The sequence below is a fragment of the Poecilia formosa genome, unplaced genomic scaffold, assembly GCF_000485575.1.
Source record: "Poecilia formosa unplaced genomic scaffold, Poecilia_formosa-5.1.2 Scaffold71, whole genome shotgun sequence".
NCBI classification, from domain to species: Eukaryota; Metazoa; Chordata; class Actinopteri; order Cyprinodontiformes; family Poeciliidae; genus Poecilia; species Poecilia formosa.
Genome location: NW_006800010.1, coordinates 2206413 through 2227341, shown reverse-complemented (window position 1 = coordinate 2227341; position 20929 = coordinate 2206413). Strand labels below are relative to the sequence as shown.

The 20929-nt window shown below is 38.3% G+C and overlaps 1 protein-coding gene across 1 annotated transcript in view; it reads right to left on the bottom strand.

The window, feature by feature from the left end:
* Positions 1 to 932: 932 nt before the first annotated feature.
* Positions 933 to 20929, bottom strand: part of plxdc2b (plexin domain containing 2b) — a 79523-nt gene continuing 59526 nt past the window's right edge. The window contains exons 8-14 of the mRNA XM_007555640.2: positions 18199 to 18294; positions 18012 to 18093; positions 12491 to 12551; positions 11915 to 12068; positions 7754 to 7792; positions 5720 to 5886; positions 933 to 4955 (exon numbers count right to left, since the gene is read on the bottom strand). Of these exons, the coding sequence (XP_007555702.1) occupies positions 4836 to 4955; positions 5720 to 5886; positions 7754 to 7792; positions 11915 to 12068; positions 12491 to 12551; positions 18012 to 18093; positions 18199 to 18294 (719 nt within the window). The 3' untranslated portion in view covers positions 933 to 4835. The remainder of the gene's footprint in view (positions 4956 to 5719; positions 5887 to 7753; positions 7793 to 11914; positions 12069 to 12490; positions 12552 to 18011; positions 18094 to 18198; positions 18295 to 20929) is intronic.

The following is a 20929-nucleotide window of genomic DNA, read 5'->3' as shown; positions in this document are numbered from 1 at the left end:
TGTTTTGTTTTAAAAAGAAATATGTTAGTGGAGGGGGAAAGAAATTGTTTTAAGCCTTAATATCATTGGCATTCTGTCATTTAACCACTAGATGGGGCTAAAACACCAGATCACAGAGATGACGTTTGATAGTATTTGACTCAGGATGACTCCATCTTGTTCTACACTATAGATTGTCTACGGCATTGTTCAGACTGACAAACTGCAAAAACACAGTTTTGTTTTTTTTTTGTTTTTTTTAGCAACTTTGTTTATTTCAAATGTAATCAAAACAACATTAGTTACAGAAATTACAGACAGCTGATACTGAGTGATTTTGTGTACTATGTATGTATTGTTATAATGAAAAGAAACAGGAACACAGAAAAAAATATATATAAACTTTTCTTTTTGTGAATATTTGTCATATGTCAACATTCAATCCAACACATGAGGAAGTAGCACACAGCATCAGTACCATACCTCAGCTCCACTCAGTTCATGTGTCAGACATAATGTTTATAACGATGGAAGTAAAAGCCAGTTATCAAGTCCAGCAACAAGAAACCAAACAAGCTCCAGTTTCTGCAAGATCAAGTGTTGTGGTCTCTGTAAAAGTCTGTTTACACACACAGTCTCAATCACTCTCTCCAACTCCCTTTCGACTGTTTCTATAAAACACTTGGAGTTTCAGGGAAAAGAGTAGAACAGGAACGTACAAGCACTTGTATGGAGCCGTTTCTCCAGAGGAACTCTTGTAACAGTATTAAAACACACCTGAAGGCATGGAGAACCTGCTACACTTACCTAAACCTCCAGCGTTCTCCTTTACATTAACACTATTGTGCATCATGGGTTGTGGGCTTTCCTCAGTGATCAATATCGTATTACTATGTGCACAAGTTTAAACAGTCAGCGTTTTCCAGTTTTGGGGCTTGTACAGAATTTCTATGCATGACTTTGATTGTAAAGATGAAAGGAAAAAGAAAAAGAAACTGTTAGCTTTGATGCTAAGCCTTCTCCCTTAGTTGCTCTTGCTCTTGAGAATAGTGACTTCTGTAGATGCATTTGGCAATTTTATGAACTGGCAGTTGAAAACATTAATGAATGCTTTTGAACTTCCTGTGGGGCACAGTTTCTTTATTTTCACAGAAATGTCAGTCCTCCAAAAGTATGGCTGAATATGGAGGCTCTAAAAAGCAACTCCAAGAAATATTTTGTCCTGTTGTAAGTTATGATCATTATGAACTGGGGTCTACCCCAGAATGTTATTCTGTCATTTAGTTGGTTTTTAAAAGACTTAAGGTAGATTGATATGTTAGTGGAGGCAACACAATTTAAAAAGTGTTATTAAAAAGTGTTTACAGCTGCACTGATACTATTTTTTATTTGTCTCAAGGCTACCTCATTTTGAGAGTCTTAAAACATTTGAAGGATGTCCTTTGGTGGATTTAACATACAGTGTAAGAACAGATTGCAAAACATTAGTTGAGGGTAGTTTTATAAGAAGCTGCAAAGCTTCTAAGCAGAAGAAGTTTGAAAAGGATAGGGAGATGCTCTTCTTGGAGCACTGGCTACTGGAAAGTGCCAATGTGGGTTCCAAATTTCCAAATAGACCTATAATTGTTTGGATAAATATCCTGTGTTCTGCACAATTAAGCCATTCGGAACATCTGTTTTTATTGTGGTATTTAAATGTGACCAATACAGTTTTCAATAGAAAACCAATTTTCTTAAAACAGTATTATATTAATTTAGGAAAATAAATATTTTTGTAGTTCAAAATAACATTATTTTACACATTATTATGTCATTTTGGTAGGGGTGTTGATGAATTTTCTGAGATTAATTTAAGAATTACTAGCAAAAGTCTAAGCTAAAAGGTTTGCTTGCTAACATCCATACAGCAAATTTTGTCTGTAGAACCTCTATAAAATCTCAGAAAAAGGAAAGGTATTCATCTAATTCAAATCATAAAGGCATACAACATTTGATACTAACAAATGAGTTTCTGTGTTAATGTCAAACAACAGCTAGCATTAGCCTAAACAAAAAGCTCTGTTAGCTAGCTTCTATAACTACTGCTAATTTTGTCTTTGTTCTATTTTTAAAATTCTTTTAACAGAAAATATCTCTATGTTAACTTACTTGAAATCAGAAAGTTGGTTAGCATTGAATACAAAAAGATAAAAAATATATTTTTGCGTTTTATCCAGGAAGCTTCTAGTATCAGCCTAAACTAAAAACGTTATTGGCTGGTTTTTGTAGTTATTGTTAATTTCACCCTTACAATGTTTTAAAGTTTCTATGTATTTGGAAATTTTTACATGTCTTCAGAGTTATTAATAATTTAAGGACATAGGAGAAGGATTTAGCATGTTTTACAATTTTTGCTGTTTTCAAAGAATACTTTGTACACAGTTTTTAATAACAGAAAATGGCTTCTGACTATCGTAACAGTACTTCATCAAAGCTACCGCTAATGGCAGCTGAGTTGTGAGGTGTGGAGGCTGTGAGGGAAAATGGTTCTGATTAGTCTTTGGTTTCAATGTGATGGCAACGTGGTGTGAGCAGAAATAAACATCAAAACAACTGGAAAGTTTATGCATTTTCTGTGTCCTGAACAGATGGAACATTGCACTTTTTTGTTTTGCAATTAGAATTTCAGTATATTGATCTTGAGCGTCTGCCTCAACAATAAGTCCACAATCATTGGTGTAATCAGCAGAAATTAATGTTTAGATTGCGTATTGATCTGTGACAGCAAGAAAAACACAACAGTGTTCACATTTAAGTAAAAAAGTAGAGGACAAAAAGGCCACTCATAAAAAATAAAAAAAATGTCTCTCAGTACCATCACCGCTATAATATAAATGTTTGCCATGAGTTACCTGAATCTGCAAATGTTTTGGTTTGGTATATACATTATTATGTTCAGAACTGGTTATTTCCTGCTGTGAAACTAGAAAAGGAAACAGTCCTTTAAATTCAATAAAACTCCAATCAGTGACATTTGTTTTCAGAAATAGTTACGGCCAGACGTTTACATACATTCATCACATTAATTATTGTAATTATTTTTAACAATTTTCTAAACATAATTTAACTGGATGTTGATGTGGATTTTCTCACTCCACACAGTCTCAGAACATTGGAAAAGTACAAAGAACTTATTGAAGATCTACAAGAGGAAATGCATATTTTCACAAACTTGGGTATTTCAGATTTTAGGATAATCCATTTCAAACAAGTGCTATTTGACTGTGTCAAATGAAGGCTTATCATTCACTTCCAATCAGAAGTTAGACTTTTAAAAGTTAAATATCATCACAATTAGGTGTTTCAATGAACAATAATCCCTTATAGAACCTATGATTTTGGAGTAAATAAAGCAGATTAACTTTAAGATAACCCAAACCCTCGGATTAAGAATTTGTGGAGTATTTTGCATTTATGACAAGTGGCTAAACATGAAGCCAGTATCATAACACAATGTTGGTGAGAGCTACCAAAAAAGCCTGTGATCAAGGTGCAACTTGCCATGGGACATTTAATCAAGGATTAGTGAGGAAGATTGTGCATAATTTTAACTGTGAGGATTCGAGAAAATCTACAATAAATTGAAATTAGGCAAAGACTTAAATGAATTGAATGAAGCTTTCAAACTAAATAATCCTACTGATCAGAAAGTGGCTAACCAAATATTACCGTGGATCAAAGAAAATCTACAAAAGATTAAAATTTCTATGCCCAATTGTTTTTTTTGTTTTTTTTTTAAATAAATGGAGTTGTATGTACAATCTGGAAAAAGGTTAGAAGTAATTTAAAATGTATACCATTCATTATCATGATGACTGTATGTAAAGACCTGACTGCACATCCTCTGACCCTCTGAATGTAAGTCACCTGTACAGAGCCAGCTCAAGCATAAAACCCCACATAGTAAGCAGATATCCCATCAGTGCTGTTAACTACTCCTCTGTATTCACACACACAAATCACTGACACTTCAGAAAATATATTCACACTCACAAGCACCTGTCTTGTAAATCTGCAAGATCTAAAAATGTGCATGAAAATGAAAGAAAGAAAAAAACTGTGCAAATTCTAGTCAGGGACAAAAGGGCACGGCCTTAATGAATATAAAAAAAACACAAAACAAATGTTCCCATCACCCATGAAAACAAAACAAAACAAAACACAAAGTTTCCCCAGCCGATCATCATAAACTAACCCATAAAAAAAGAAGCTGAGTGTTCAGGGCTCTGATTGATCTCAATGACTGTTCAGCTCACGTCATGTCGCACAGCAGAGCAGGCTGTGGAAAAGTCAATTACATCTGCTGAGGTATTGAAAAGCAGTACCAACAGAGAAATGTGCCAAGCCTATCGTACTGATAATTGCAAAAAAAAAAAAAAAGGGAATAGAAAGGAAAACTAGTATAAACCAGATGGATATACAAAGGCTTATAACACCACTGACAATCAAGTGGAAGTCTCTGTTCACTTACTCTGTATTGGTTCTGAAAATATATATTATATAGGTCACCCTGCTTCCTGCTTGGATAAAAACAACCCAGTCAGTCCAGTCCCTCCAGCAGCCAGAAATCCTTACCAATGCCAGCTGAATTGATGATGCCTCAGTGCCGTCCCATCCCCCCCTGTCCCCAGCAAGTCTGTTCCTCACCGACAGGAGCTGTTCAGTGGGTTTCATCTAGCTCTAAAGGGCCAAATTCAGAGTTTTACCAAAGCTCCGATAGGTCGATCCTGGAGGTTCTGGGTGAGAGGCTCCCGGTGAAGCAGGATGGGTTGAGAGGGAGGCACCAAGTGGGGGATGAGAATGCCTCACCTCCTCCCTCAGCACTGCTCTGACTCGATGAAGCCCTCCTTCTCGTGGCCCACCGGCTCCACCTCAGCGTACGCGGGATGACCTGAACCCCGGCGAAATTTCATGGCCGGCCACCTGCTCGGGCGTCTCTGCGGTTGGGTGGAGAGGACACATGTCAAGATGGAAGATAAAACTACAATGTTTGAAGGTTACTGTCAAAAAGTATTTACTCTCATACGCATTTCCTTCTGTATTTATCACTCGTAAGTGTGTTTCAGATTGTTTAAAATATTTTAAAGAGACAAAAATAACTTGAGGTAATACGACAAGAAGTTTCTAATAGTGATTTAATCTATAATGGAAAATAAACTGTGTTCAAAACCACCTTCATACAGTCACACTGAAGACTTTCAATGCATCAACAGTCTGCCACAGTAACAGCATTAAATTCAAACCCTGACTTTTACTAAGGCCATTTCAAAACATTAATTTTCTCTTTTGGAGCCATTTAAACGTCGCCTTGATTCAGTGTTTTGCATCATCGTTCTGCTTAATAACCCAAGTATGCTTAAGGTTAAGGTCTCAAACTGATGGCCAAACATTACCACCGCCTCAGAAATAAAGTTACAATGTTCCCTGGCAGTTATTTGACTGATATTTAATTTGTGTATTATGATATCACCCTGGTACAAAGTCGATAACCTCTGCTGCATGTAAATCATATCTCTAGTGTTACGCCAGCAGGTCTGATGCTGCTTGAGAAAAACCCCCCCAAAAAAAACAAAGTCAGCTGTGATTAGTTTGTCTGAAAAAGGTCTGGTTTATTTCTCAGACAGAAACGACTAAGAAATAATGAACAGACGGTAAAAACTCAAGCCAGAGTTTTTACCCTGATGTTTCTGCTACAACTCACCTCGATGAGGAAGAGGCTGGCAGCAGAGGTTGGGTGATGGTACATGTAGACCGTGATCAGAACGCCGGCAATCATGATGAGCATCACCAGCAGGATGCCCAAGATCATACCGGTGTGCAGAGGATGCGTGCCTGGCACCCTGTTGACGGCGCTGTCAGCTGGCATTACTGAAAAGAAAACCCATTTGTATTCGTTTCAAAAGGCTACATTTAAAAAAAAAAATATTTTATTTAAAAACATTTTCAAATTTTATTGCAGCTCTCTTGGTAGCCACTAGGGGGCACTCACCATTTATCAACTGAAATGGTTTCAATATTCCCTGAAGTTCATATATTTACCATATTGAAAACAGAGATGGCACTTTAGACGAGTTTATTGAGGCATGCATGTGTGAAAGAGCAATTTAAATCGTATCCTACATTTTCATTGCTTTATATTTGCTGTCCTTCTGCAGGCCTTGAAAGGTCTGCTTTAAACTTTAAACTTAAAAGATAATTTTCTCTTCCTGCAAGCTATTGGTGAAGTGACAGGTGTGTGGATCACTTAAGATTCATGCTTGCCACTAGACACAGCAGAGGTTGTGATGGTGCTTTTGAAAGATGTAAAGAGCTTCCTGTAAAGCTCTACCAATCTCTTTTTATCGTTTTTGGCTCGTTTTCAGGAGAACAAAACAGCTTCTCCTGCAATTTCTTCCCAATTTTTCAGCTAAAATAAAACATTCGGGGACAAGAATAAGCTCAGTTCTCATTTACTCGCAGTGAAACAGAGAAAGCAAGCTATAACGTATGTATTCAGCAGATGTACACCAGGTTCAGGTCGCATCCATTTTATTTCCTCTGTATGCCCCCTGACAACCTCTCCCCAGGCTTCTCTCTGTCTTTAATTAGCAGCTGAAGGCAGCATAGAGCTTGTCAGCCCACCAAGCTCTCCCCTGGCTCTCTGCCTCATTCATATCCAGCGCACAGAATAACAGAATGGTAATCAAACCTGTCCAACATGTGAGAACGCTCGCTATAACTGTATAGGTCAGAGCATCCATTAAGTTCAATCATTGAGAAATATTAATAACATACATGTATGTATATAAACAGTTTGTCTGGAAAAAAGACACCTGATTACATTCAGTTTTGAAGCTACAGAGAGCTTTAAAAAAAAAAAGAAAAAAAAAGAAGAGAGATTGATATTATGTCGTTTCAGTTTCAGTAGGAAGCCAAAATGATTTGACGGGTTTCTGGTCTGCCACGGCGGCGGAGGCTGTGCGACTGGGATTCAGAGATGATCAGAAATCAGTTCATGCTGGAGCCACAAAACTGGGATAGAAATGCTCAGCGATGTAGGAGGATGGAGAAAATATAGCATGAGACCGGTTGGTGTGGTGGTTTTCACACACCATTTGTCATTAAAGAGCATCAGTGACAGAAAATCCCGGCAGTGCTTAACTAATGTTGTGGAGTGGGGGCATTCTGTTGCAGGTGGAGGCCGGTCCTCCATTATCTTGGTCTTGATTAAGGTGTCTAAGGAAGCAGAGCTCTAACAGAGCAGTAAAACGCATCGGACAGATGACCTCAGCAGAAACCCAGACAAATCAGCTGTACGGAGGGGCTAATCCTGCTCCCTCACCTCACAAGAGATTTAAAGAAACCTACAATGAAAGCAGAACTATCTACAATCTAGTTTTGCTCCGCTCCTGAGAAAAAAAGGTGATTTAGTCTAGCTGTGTTGTTGCTGCACCTAAAATCACCTCAAGATGACTTCCTATGCTTAAGCTGCATCTTCTTCACAGACCCCCGTCACCTTGAATAGAATTACAACCTCATACAGGGTGATAAAAAAGTTAAATGCAAAGAAAATAAATGCAAAAACATCCTCGCAGTGCCTGTGCTCTGCTGATTTGGAGGCATGTGGCATTTTAGCAGCCAGAAGCGTGATAGAAAGCCGCGGACTCGCAATTTCTCTCAAACAGGAAACGAGAATTTGTTTTCAAGCAGCACCAATTCTCAGAGTCATTACAATGTTCTGCTTTTGAAGACTCACCTTGGTTGTCTCTGAGATGCAGCGCAATCTTGGTGTCATCTGTGAGGAGACAAAGAACCACAGGAGACAGACAAAGTAATCAGAATTTCTCTTTGTAGTTTGTTTTTGAGGCTTTAGCTCTATTAGGACCCCCCTCGAAGGCCCCAAATGAGACGAAGCTTCTTTCATTAGTGAACCATCTTCATTTACTACGCTTATTAAAAATGAATGCCTTGACTATAATGAATAAGCATCAATAATTCAACACATAATATCAGTCTGGGGTTAACTATACGTGTGAAATATGGAAATGTAGCATGACCCACTTCTACTTCAAGGGTAGCAGGCTCTTACACACCATACCATTCACATTATGCTAATCTGGCACTTTTTCCACCAGGTCTATTTGCCTCAATGACTTCATTCAGAGAGAGCCACTGCTTCTAGTTTCAAACAGACAATGAAACCATATCCTCGTGTTCAATGAGTTCTGTAAGAGGCAACGATTATTATTTAGTGGAAGATAATCACACACCATAGAGTGGTGGTAGGTAGGTGCTGATGGGAAAGTGGATGCTGGTCAATCTGGGAAGAAAGTTTAATGCGTTAGATGTTTCTGTGTGTGTCCGCCCAGCAGCTTTGAACTCACAGACAAGCACACTTTCCACTCAGAGTTTTCACTATTGCCTCCTAAGGGGTGATAATGTGCTGACTTTTATGTAGTCTATTTCAAAGAGGAGGAGAAGAAGAGTATCAGCGCAGTTTTTGTATCCTTGTTTCCCACAAGATAAATTGTGCACAAAGTTAGATATCCCACCACTGTATTTTCTTTATCCGCTATGTTTGGCGCCACCTTATGTCCGACACTTTTATTGTATGGGTATAAATTAAGATATAAAGCCTGTAAAAGATTTGAGAGTGTGGAATAAATTCACCTTCCAGCAGGACAATGACCCTGAACATACAACCTGAGCTACATTACATTGGATAAAAGTATATTCATGTGTTAGCATGGCCTAGCCAAAGTCCAGACCTAAATCCAAATGAAAATCTGTGGCAAGACTTGGAAATTGCTGTTCACAGGAGCTCTCTGTTGACTGAAAAGATATTATTTTGATTTCTAAATTGGTAGTGACAAATGAGTTTTGCACACCAAATGAAATGTGCTACACAATAGGGAGCTCACTAAATGACTAAACTTTGTTTAGTCATTTTTTTCCCCACTTTACAGTTATGCACCACTTTTGTTGGTTTAACATAAAAACCAATAAAAACACATACTCATGTTGTTTTTCTGGGTCCAGACATCTGGATCCCCATTATTAAGATGTCCTAATTAAAGAAACAAATAAAAATGTTTTTCTCTTTTAGCACAAACTCTTTACATCAAGGCAAACACATGAAGTGCTGCAATCAACAGTCTTCCTCCCACACGTACTTCTCTTCCTCTTTCTGCCTCTTTTTCTCTTTTCAAACTCTCCCATCCAGTCACAAGTTGCCTGCATTTGAGTGATCCACAGCCTGCTCACTAATCTGACCTCTGACCCGCTGCAGCTGAAGAGACAAGCGATTGTTGAAGGACAAATTGTCCGCCGTACATGTCAGATAGTCAACCAAAACAAATGCACATACCAGAGCGTAACCCCTAGCATCCCCAGACGCACGGCTCGTTCTCTCGCCACACCCTGTTTTGATCTGAAACTGTCGGACTCCTCATTGTGTTTATCCCCACAGCTGGATTGTTTTCACACAGCAGCCCAGCCATCAGGGCCTATCCTTAAAAACCTCAGACACAGAGGAGGATCAATGGGCCTGTAATGAAGAAAAGGTCAACCTCTTTCTCAGCAAGCGATGGAAGTAAACACCTTTAAAAATAATCCACTGCAAAGATTAAACGCGGGGAACCCTGAAAACATCTACAACTGAACAATAAAGGAAAATTGATATTAATAGGACAAAATTAAAGCAGGACTTGTCAGCAGGACATTGTTCGTGCTCTTCTAGTTGTGTTTAGCTGAACTAACTGAGCTGCTTTTAACTAAGTTAACTGCTTTTCTGCAGGTCTCTTGAAAATCAACTTGCAGAATCAGAGATTTGGCGAAAACAACATCTTGTTCACACTGGTGACATGTTGGAAGTGGAAGCTGATGTTGCCGACATAGAAACTGAGAAAGCATAGAATTAATTCATTGTCAGAATTTTAAATATCGATAAGCGACGGTGTCAAACCTTGAATATGAAGCTGTATTTTATTAATTGGAATGTAACACGCATATATTCGACATGTTAAACTGAACAGGTTAAGTAGCACAACACAGATCAAAGCTATGTGCCATTGGTTCTTTTTTTATATGTTTGTGCTGGCATAGAACAAACCCTGCAGCCGTATGTTCTGCGCTTTCACAACTGTGGGATATCTCACGCCTCTGCAGGGTGTATTTCCTGAAAACACCCGCTCCGAGTCCTGGTTTCCAAATGTGCCAGTGTCAGAGACTCCAATCGCTGGAGTCGTGTAAACTTACAGCTGGATCGCAACATAAACGTAACGGTCTCACTGAAAAACCGGCTTTGTGTAAATGAGGCCCAAAGCATCTTTCATCCCAGTAGAATAATCACACACAAAAAATGTATATGTTTTTTTATTTTTATTTTTTACAACCTTTCATCAAAATGTCATTCGTTTTAAATAAATCAGAAAATGGCTGCAATAAAATAGCTATGTTTAAATAGCCACAATAAAATAGGTCCGACAATGACTACATTTTTAATACAAGAGATGTGGCAAACATGGTGAATCAGGATCCAGGCTTATCTGGTCATCATGTGCAGTGGACAGGATATTAAGGGAGGTAAAAAGAAATCTCCACCAGCTCACTGTTATGCAACTGTAGTCATCCGTTCCCAGGACTGTGCAAAGGTGATAAAATATGAATTGTGTTATGGATCTTTATCAGGGATGCCTCTAAGGACGGCTCCAAACCTTTACACACTAATGCAGCTCATCAGACTGGAAAGAGGACATGTTTGAAATCGAGGTCCATTAACTCATTGTTGATCCCAGACATCAAGCCGGAGTAACATCAATAGAAAAGCACAAGAAGAAGAAAAGGAAAGAAAAAAAAAACCTTACATAAAGTAATGTGTGCTTTTAGTTTTGATTATAAAGGGTTTCTATGGCAACACATAGTGCGTGGGCACAACGTTCAAGCCAGCCACATCTGGGGTTATTTTTGATAAACCATCTTTAACTAAAATAAGTTACTAAATAATCATGCGAGTGGAAACGAGTTCAAAGTGTAAACAGTAGCCTTAGCCAATGCACAACTGCTGCAAACGGCAAGCCAGAGAAATGGAAGTAAACACACTTCAAAGGAGACCTTGACTGTTTTCCTGTTATCAGGAAAAGAACTGTGTCAGCTGCTTTTTACAGAGGATTTTCACTAGATAACTACCACATTATGCATTGGTTTAGTCTCCTGCTGAGGTACAATAATTCGTGCTGGATACATTTCATTACAGTAGCAAAGGAGCACAACCTTCTTGATGTTTGTTGCCTGCACAAAACTTTAGGGAAGAACACAAAGATAATATTCAGATAAATATTTGAAGTTATTTAGGACAGTAATGAACAACATATAATTGCTGGACAAATTAAAGGAAGCTACTTTCTGACTTTTGTTCCCCTTTGCAACTACATTGCAGTTGTTTTAAAGTCAAAGCTTTGCCTTTTTTGTTCATAGGCTTGTAAAATTAATTCTCTATTTTCCCTTTCACAAATGTTTCCACGTTTGATTTCTTAAAATTGTTGGAATATTTTTCAAATGTTCAAAAATGGACACATATTTTAGCTAATTCCCTAAAATCTTAATTTGTTTGAAGCCCTTTGGCTGTAGGTTAAATATTACAGTACTTTACAGAATTTACTCTTAAAAGTGAGCAGAAAATAATGAATGTATATGTCTGAGTAATTATTATTAAGTATTTTATTTACTGGTATCACCAGATGGTACATACCTCATCTGAATATGCTTGTGAATTATAGCATCCTTTTTATTGGCACAAATTAAAAAAAAAAAAAGTTAAATTATCGTGACTGCCTGAACAGAGCATCATTCACTAGTTGTCCTGAGATCCTATGAAGACTTCATTGTCGACTTGTTTTTAGTTTATCCGGTACTTTACCTTCAGTAGGAGCGCTGGTGGGAGGATGAGAGGTGGAAGGTGTGCCCCAGCCTGCTGTGCTTCCTTTACTTCTCGATGCCGTTCTGGCAGTGATAGTGGTGGTGAAGGTGTGCAGTTGCGTCGTGTCGTCTATGTCGCACATCTTGTCTTTGGTCTGACGGAAAGAACCTCTGTTTTATGTTTTGCACAAACTCTCAAAGGATATAAAGTGCAAAAGAAAGCTTCAGCCACAGCCATCAATATATTTGTGTGTATGATTTCACATTTAGAATGTAATATGCCAAAAATCTGGACATAGTAGAGAAGAGATGCTTCAATTTAGGTTTTTTTTTTTTTTTTGTGTGTGTGTTTTTTTTTAGGTCCAATTCAATCCAGATGTTTAATTTTAAAACACTGACAATGCCAATAATCCCCAGCCCTATTTTTGGTCATGTTGTCTAGAAACACAGTGCCGTCTGGATCGATGAGCTCAGCCTGATATCTGATCCAAGAATGACATCAGTATTGGGTCAGATACTGTTACTAAAACGGATCGGTCTGAACTCTGAGGTCAAGTCTTTTTTATTGAATCCTTACCTCATCTGGGCAGCTGTTATCCACCCAGTCCTGTCGATGGCGGTCAAAGCCGCTGGAGCATCTGAGGAAAGAATAAAGAAAAAGTTAAAAAAAAAACCCAAAAAACAAAAAGGTTTTTCACTTATAACCCACACATTGTCTCGTTTTCACTAAGAAGATGACCACTAATGTCAAAAGAAGTGGTATTTTCAGGATTGTGAAGCTACTGAAATTGCTTTGCCATTCACACAAACGGCAACAAAACGTTAAAACTGTACAGTTACTCTAATATTATAAATATATATAAACAGAATTAAGTTGGTGCAGTAAAGTGATCCCTTAAGTAGCTGTAAAGCCGACTGTGGTTACTTAGATGTTTTGTTTGACTGATAGTTAAAGATAATTACATACCATTTACTCTTTAGTCATGAGAAGAAAAGCTGCAAATTATCACTTTTTAAAAGAGTGAGCAAGCAACATTTTCCTTGTAATAAGCCTAAATTACTAAAATTGGGGCAGGATAATTTCATGCCTGTTAAGCACATGACTAACTTTTCCCCTTTTAGTTGCTTAGACACCTCTATCTAGGTAAAAAAAAAAAAAAGAAATATTGTGAAAAACAGCTTTTCTCCTTATTAGTGGAGAAAGTTTTTTTAATATAATTATCAAATAAAAAACAATATTTTTAATAAAAACCTAAGTGTGAATCCTCAAATGATTATTTTTAATTATTGAAATTTTACACTGAAAATTTTTGAAAAATTCAACCTTTAAAAGAAAAAAAATATGCAGTGCAGAAAACAATCCCATGATAAAAACATGGTTTACCAACAAGAGAACCTAAAACCTGTTAAGGTTTGCCCAAAACTGTAAATAACAATATGCAGGACTTCAGATTAAGTGAGACTAAACAGAAAGCTTAATCTTACACAGTTTACAGAAAAATCCACTCAAGGAAACAACAAACAGACCCACATCCCAGGAAACAAAAAAATGGTTTAAAGTGAAGCAGTGCTGTAAGAACACTAAAAATTTAGCAAAGTCTCCAAAAGATTCTCTAAAGAGCGCATTGTTATGGTAATTTATCTATGCCCCCAAGTCCGTCTGCTCAAACAGCTGAAGCAGATTCCTCCATGTAATCCCTCACTTTCCCCTGGCTGCTTTTCCCCTCCCTCAGGGTGCAGCGAAGGCAGCACAGTCTGGCTCAGTATCACCAGGGAGGTTTGGTCTAACTTTGTTTCTTCTCGGTGGCATCCATCTCAGCTAGTTGTCGTCTAGCGCACTGAGCCGCGGCACATTTAATCAGAGATGGGCAGGAGAAGGTTCATTTGAATATAAATGAGAGAATATTTCAGCCTGGATTTTTCAATTCGGTCTCAACAGGACGGTCTGATTGTGTGTTGTTTTTGCCATTTTTGTTTCAGAGAAAGCTGGCATCCATGTTGCCAAGTTATTATTTTAACCGAGTCATATTCGTGTTCTGAACGAATTTGAGCCAGATGATGTGTTTTTAATTGATTTGCTTTACGGTTTTCTCTTGTGAAGCCAAAGCCATGCCATCGGAGCCAAATTAATTTTCCACTGCTCGTTCACGTAATGAGTCAGTAGCAGGACTTATAATGTGCCCAGAACAGTCTATCGGTTAAGAGATAAAACTCAGATCGCAGCAGTAATTATTTTTCTTATCGGCACTATGCAAGTCAGTCTAGCTCAGGCTAACGCAGCTGACCAAATGTTCTGATAAGAAAACAATAGTTGACAACAAATGTTGCCTATTTTGTAACTACTTACTTCAGCTATTATTTGAAACGTTTAATTTAACAGGCATATCCGCACATATTCTCAGTACCTAACTGTACTTACAAATTTGATGGCTCCTCCATGAGAACTTATATATGAATATTTTCTTTTTTTCCTCATTTAATTGCATTTTTCCTCTCTTGATACATAAACGACTAATGGTTCGTGCCAACAAATTAACAATCATTCTCAAGGTTTCCTCATAACTTTATATAACAATTATATTTCTTTTATGTCCCATGTGAACATGAATTTTACCAATAAACAACTTTGTATTTTTTTTTTTAGAATTGCATGGTATGAGTAGCTCGGATTGTGATCCGACATCTTTGCCACATTGCTTAGTCTTACTCCTAGGCTTGAAATTATCTTGATCAAATTAGAATTAAAGCTCATCAGCCACTGAGTTAGCTTGTTGTGAAACAAGCAAAATTAATTCATCAGAATTAAGATGAAATGAGCAGACACTAGCATCTCACTCTTCCAGCAGATTTAAACAAATCATGGACAAAACATTCATATTTCTGAAAACAGCACTCTCCGTGTTGCCGACTAAAACAAATCCAACCTCAGTTTTTGCATATTTTCTAACTCAGTGGGGCACACACTCACTCAGCAGGAGCACAGATGTGACTTCTGTTTCAGTAGCACACATCTGGATGTAGGACAACTAATTTTCAACATCTGGTTTTGTGTTTTCCACCATCAGTTATTTAAATTGTGTGCAACGGATCACAATTGTTATGAGCCTTTTTTGTTTTTTTTCTAAACCTACAAAGACACCGCATCCGTACTTCTAGCTCGGGACACAAACTGCAGCAACGCAGCACAGACTGCTTGTAGGATGTCTGCATTAAACACGTTTAATCTCATTGCGCAGTTCTGTCTGGAAGGTTCACATTGCATCAGATGTTGGGTGCACACCGAGTTGTGTTTTTTTTTTTGTTTTTTGTTTTTTGGCACATTTACAGAAGCTGGGGATCGGGGGGACTCTGTACCGAGCAGCTTAATGAAACGTGCAGCCAAACGAACGCTCTGCAAACTATAAAGTCAATTTTATGATGTGGACAGAAAAACAGTGTGAGACTTCTGCAAAAAAATATGCAGTAAGCACGGTAACAGAAAAGAAAATGCAAGATAAAGTAGAGGCTAGAGAGAGTTCAAGGAAATAAAGTTTTTAATTTGAACAAAGATATCCGACTTAAAACATCACCATTCTGAAAAATGGTGCCATAAAAGGCTGGTCTTGCATTTGCATGATTTTAACATCTTGAGACAAATGTATGTTAGCAAATTGTTTATTTATCAAGCCAATCAAGTCATGGTAAATGTGAATGAATTGGAGAATTAAGTTTCATTATGTCCTGAATGAACCAATTCCTTCATGCAGGCCATTGGCAGTTTTGGTTTGTCACTTTATAGCATCTTGTGAAGTGGTCAAGCTCTCTAGCGGCCCCCTGCTGGTCTCAAAAACCGAAACAGCAGCTTTGTTTGCTTATTCTTTTGGTCGACTCTGTACAATTAATTTTAAGGAAAAGTCTTTCCAAGCTCAGCTCCTTATGCGTTGACTGTAAAGTATGTCACGTTTATGGTGTGCAACCGCTTTTGTTCTTTCCTTAATAGAAACAACAAATCTCTAAGCTTACCCCAAACGCATCAGCATTCAGATGCTTTATTACCCAACTTCCACTTGTACCTTAGCATGAAAGAGAAGCTGCGCTTGCACCGTCCCGGCCCTGTAGACGGAAGTTCATTGAGGCTGTTCTTTCACAAACGTCAGCGTCTCTCATTAACTCCGCAGCCAGCGAAGCCACGATGTTTTTTAATTAGTGCGTGCCAAAAGCATGTTTGCCTTTTCTAAAAGGAAGTGGCTCGAAGATGCTGAGGGAAAGGGTAGGGGAGCTGAACTGTGAAGTATTAACACAGTCGGAACGCTAATTAAAATGCAGCTTAATGAGACTGCTGCTAAAGGCGTTACAGTATCTCTCCGCATTCATAAACTGCTGAATATATAAACACTTTTCTTGTTGCTGTAAATTAGTTTGTCTTTGTCAAATGCGCCAGGATTTGAGGTGCCAAGTCGTGAGAATGTTGTATGAAACGAATCGCAGAGCCTCGATGACAAATCAAAATGAGCGGGACACCAATACGGCTCGCTCTCCCTCAAACACATCACTCACGTTTACTGGCTGCTCAAAAAAACATAAGGGAGTGGCAGATTCATGTTTTATATTTACAGATTGGAAAGTAGATCAACAGTGAAAGAGACACGATGGTCATTCCACAGGCCAAACAGCAACCTCCGCAAAAGGACAGCAAACATCTTTTGAAATCAGAGCGGATCATGCGTCATCTCGCCGTAATTTATTCCCTTTGCTCTTGTGTGTCTTTAACTCAGACTTTTCTATCCGACTGAATCAAATCAAATACACTGCAGCTCACATTTCAGCTGTCAGGAAATTCTGTAGAGGAACGCCAACACCTCTTTGGCTGCTCAAATATTTACTTTTGTTTGAAGTGCGGGAGAGACAAGAGGGATAAGGTAGAAAGAAAGTGGAGCAGAGGTTGGCTGAACAGGTGCGAGTCGAGTGACTGTCAGAATGAGCTGCCGACTAAATACAGCTACTTTTCTTTGGAGGGGGAATAAAAAGCTGAATAAATGAAATCTGTGCCAAGTCTGCAACTGACAGGTCAGAAAGTTAGATTTTAAAAATATACTTTCATAAAAGTAGAAGCACAACATACTAAAAAGTCAGACTGAGATTTAATTTTTGTGATTGCTTTTTTTTTTTTTTTTCTAATGCCATGCTGCTAAGTTTTCCGAAAAGGACAGGGTAATGTTTTTCACTGAAATGCATCACCTCATCTGTCAAAAATGCCACTGCATTGCTGGAAATATGGGTTTAAAATGCCTCTTATGTGGAATCAATGTTACTTCATGCAATTTTCAGCACCCAACTTGAAATAAAAAGCAAATAAACTGGTACTAAGACATTCATACATTGCTTTGGAGCTACTTTGCTTTGTAGATCTGAGCAATCCTGCACGACAATTATAACCTGTGCACAAATGATCAACCTACATTCCTTCTTTTCATCATCATATATTCAGAGAATATGTCAGGCCTATCCTAATTCTAACCTCCAACTGAACTCATGCACTCTGTGCTGTTTTATTTTCGTCTTATTTCTTTCTAACTGTTCAACGCTTTGCATGAAAACGGTTTATAAATAAAATCGTTATTATAAAGTTTTTATTAAATGCTGTCAGGATCTTGAGTTAGTTTTTGGTTTTGCTCCTTTCTGTGTTCCTTAGCCCTTTTCTTTCATTAGATAGGCCGTTTTTCTGTTTTGCTTACTTTTAGTCCTTCTTAGTGCTTCTAGTTATGTTTGTTTCTTGTCTCTAGTTATTCCTTGCAGACTCATTAAAAATCACAATGAAAAAAAAAATGGATTTCAGCATTGCTTCTTGGGTTTTTTAAGGAACAAACTTGAATTTTAAAAGTCAAACTTTTTACACGGTTTTGTTTTTAAAGGTTAGATGTGCAGTGCAGTGTTTCCCAACCCCGGCCCTTTTACTGAGCTGCACCCGTCTGACTCAGATGTGTGAAAGCAGAAAAACATCTAAAACATGCAGGGCGGTGTACCTTGTAGACCAGGGTTGGGGAAAAACATTGTTGGATTATAAATGACAGTGTGGATATGGTATGGAGAAAAGTGTAACAGAGTAAAATAAGCCAAACCTGTTGAGCCGATGACACCAGCTGCAGTTGAAGTTAATCTGAGAGGAGATGCAGGTACTACAGCTGGTGAACTGGAGACAGGCTGCAAAAGAGAAGAGTCAACACATATAGACTGTTTTTGCAATCCTTCTATAAACAGATGATGATGAGAAATTAACTACTAATATAATGTAAATATTCTTCTTACTGGGTAAAGGTATGATTTCCACAGCCGAAGAGTTGGTGATCCTCGTCTTTGTAAGCTCCACGCGGTGGTACTCATAAATCGTCCTCCGTCTTACGTCTAGTTTCAGAAGACAAAGACAGTCTGAGATTCTGAAGACAAAAAGTAAATCTTGAACCCTGCAACAAAAAAAAAAAAAAAAAAAAAAGGGGACAAAAGGTCTCCTAAAGCGGAAATAGAGCTGCTGGGAGAATTGGGTCACACTGCATACTGCTACAGCACTTCTCTGCTTTCTTTGCGCCCAAAGTGTCAGGCTATGACTTAGCAAATGGACCAGGGCAATTTTCTCTGGGACCTGATAGCATCAGTCTGACCCAGTCGTTTGTAACAGCAAGACATCTGATGGGGTAAGATGGAGCACATGACTAAACAACCCCACACCGAAACCCAGCTGGTCTAGAAAAACCCATTAGCTTTTGCTTGCCAGGCGAACTCGAAACCATCAGATGAAACTGAGGAACAGAGTACTGTTGTGAAGCACATCCCATACAAGCTGCAAATAAACACATGGATTTTTCTGTGCACCAGAGATTAAGCCACATTAGTGTAATATATTACTTAGACGTGCATTTATCATTTCTGGAAGACATAATGAGATTATTTATTGAGATGCAGAGGGAAATTCGATACAACTAACTCTAGTTAGTTGTAACTCTACAGGCATTTCATCCACTTTATAAAGTCAGAAATGACTTGATATCAGGGTGCTTTTTGGATTAAGAAAATACCGATTTAGGTAATTTATACAATTCGGAGAAAAAGGCTGGTATTTCCAGACTTTATTCTCCATTTATCGTATAAAATTTTGCTTGTTTATTCGTTCATTTCAACCTTCTCTCCTTCCTTCCACAAGGACAATTTGGGTTGGATCTTACAGTGGCCCTCCATCTATTTCTGGTTTGGTGTGCATTGAACTATTCATGTAGTTTTCTGTGGAATGCAACTCCAAATTACATGTGGAAAAGTTGCCTATTTGTGGACATTTTGGTAGAGCAGATCTCAAATGTCCAAACCTGATTGTTTCTTTTGTACCATAATAAATGAAAGACAAACCAACATGTTAGTGTATAATGACAATTAGAAAAATGTAATGTTTCAATTGTTTATTTTTTTGTGTTTTTATGATGTAAATCACTTTGAACAAGCTTGAATAAACTTCTGAAAATATTTCTTCTGGAAGAAAATGCAGCTTAGAAAGTTAAAGCCCCCTAAGCACAATGTCATTTGACAGCATTGGCTGGCTTTGCAAAGCAGCCAATCCAGGAGCGCTATTTATACTCCTCGGCACCCCAAGAGCAGAAATAAGGGAAAATGAGACATCAGGTTGTGCAGACGTGCTGGGATGGTTTCCAGTTTGTGTGTTAATGAAGAGTAGGATATGTTTGGTGTTTGAAGCAATAAAACAGGCAGTTATATAAGCGTTTTTAAAAGGGGTTTTAAGTATTTGCGGATGTCGGCTGTGTTTCTTAACCCCTGCAAATAACGGAGTGAAAAACCACTGAGCTCAGCTCCAAGTTTTGACTTCAAAGGTAAATTAAATACAACCCGAGTAGCTACTGCCACTTGTTCTCAGTTCACTATTATCTGTGTTAGTGTAGAGTGTTGTTTTTAGAGTTTACTACATTTACATTTCAGCTGTATCTGAACCATATGATAAATATGTAAACAGTAAATTCTACCTGTATATTTGCAAATGGCTTTCCACTAAATCCACTTTAAAATCACACTCCAAAAAAAACAAAAAAAAAACAACAAAAAACAAAGGTACATTCAAGTCTTATGAGTCCCTCAGGGTTAAACTGTGGTTGTCGCTGCTCCAGCTGTTCACATCTTTCCGCTTGGACTAATTCTCCTTGCAGACTTGTTTTACTTCTCCAGCTCGGCTGGTGTTTTAACCTGGGACCTGTTGAGTGCACCGACCCTGTGTTGCTTTCCTCATGTGATAGGACGTCGCCTCCCTGCAGACCTGTTCATTTGGATTACGCACGGGACGACTGATCAGAGGAAACGCCGGGCAGCTCAGATCAGCCTGAAAATAAGTCCACCCGTCATTTTACCCCGCCAGTCCCCCTGTGCCTGGCTTCCTCTCACTTCTAGCAAAGAGATTATCAGGTGCCTAATGGCGAAGACTGAGCCTGGGGAAGGTTAGTTTACTAGCTCGAGGCTGCCAGTTGATTTAAGGACTGCACAGGCTCAGTGGAGACTGGTTCTGGAGATTATGCCTGTTCTTCCCTCCAAAAGAGCACCAAATGCAGTAAATATAATTTGCACTTGTTTAAATCTTTACCAAGTGCTAATTAAAAACAGCTCAAGACTCTGCATAATTCCCAGCTCCAGTCTTTGCATCATCCTCTGAAAATAGGCGCTGGGAGGCAAGAAAGTATGAAAAGTGTGGAGCAGAGTTTTGGCTTCATTTTAAAAAAGAAAATATCACACAGTGAGTAAAGTTTAATTAATCTTCTGAGACGTGCATTAAAGCTGGGTCGTCATGTGTGCTTGTGACCTGTTAATTATACAACCTGACTGTGGGACACCCATAAATCTCTCTCTGCCCAATCTTCTGCCCGGAGGTAAAATGAAATCCTTTATTAAAGCTAAATAAAATCCTCTCGTTACCCTAGTCGGTATGCAGTAATTGGCTGCAGAGAGACTTTCTGTTGTAGCCCGTAGCGGTCATAGTTTCCTTTTGAGTACT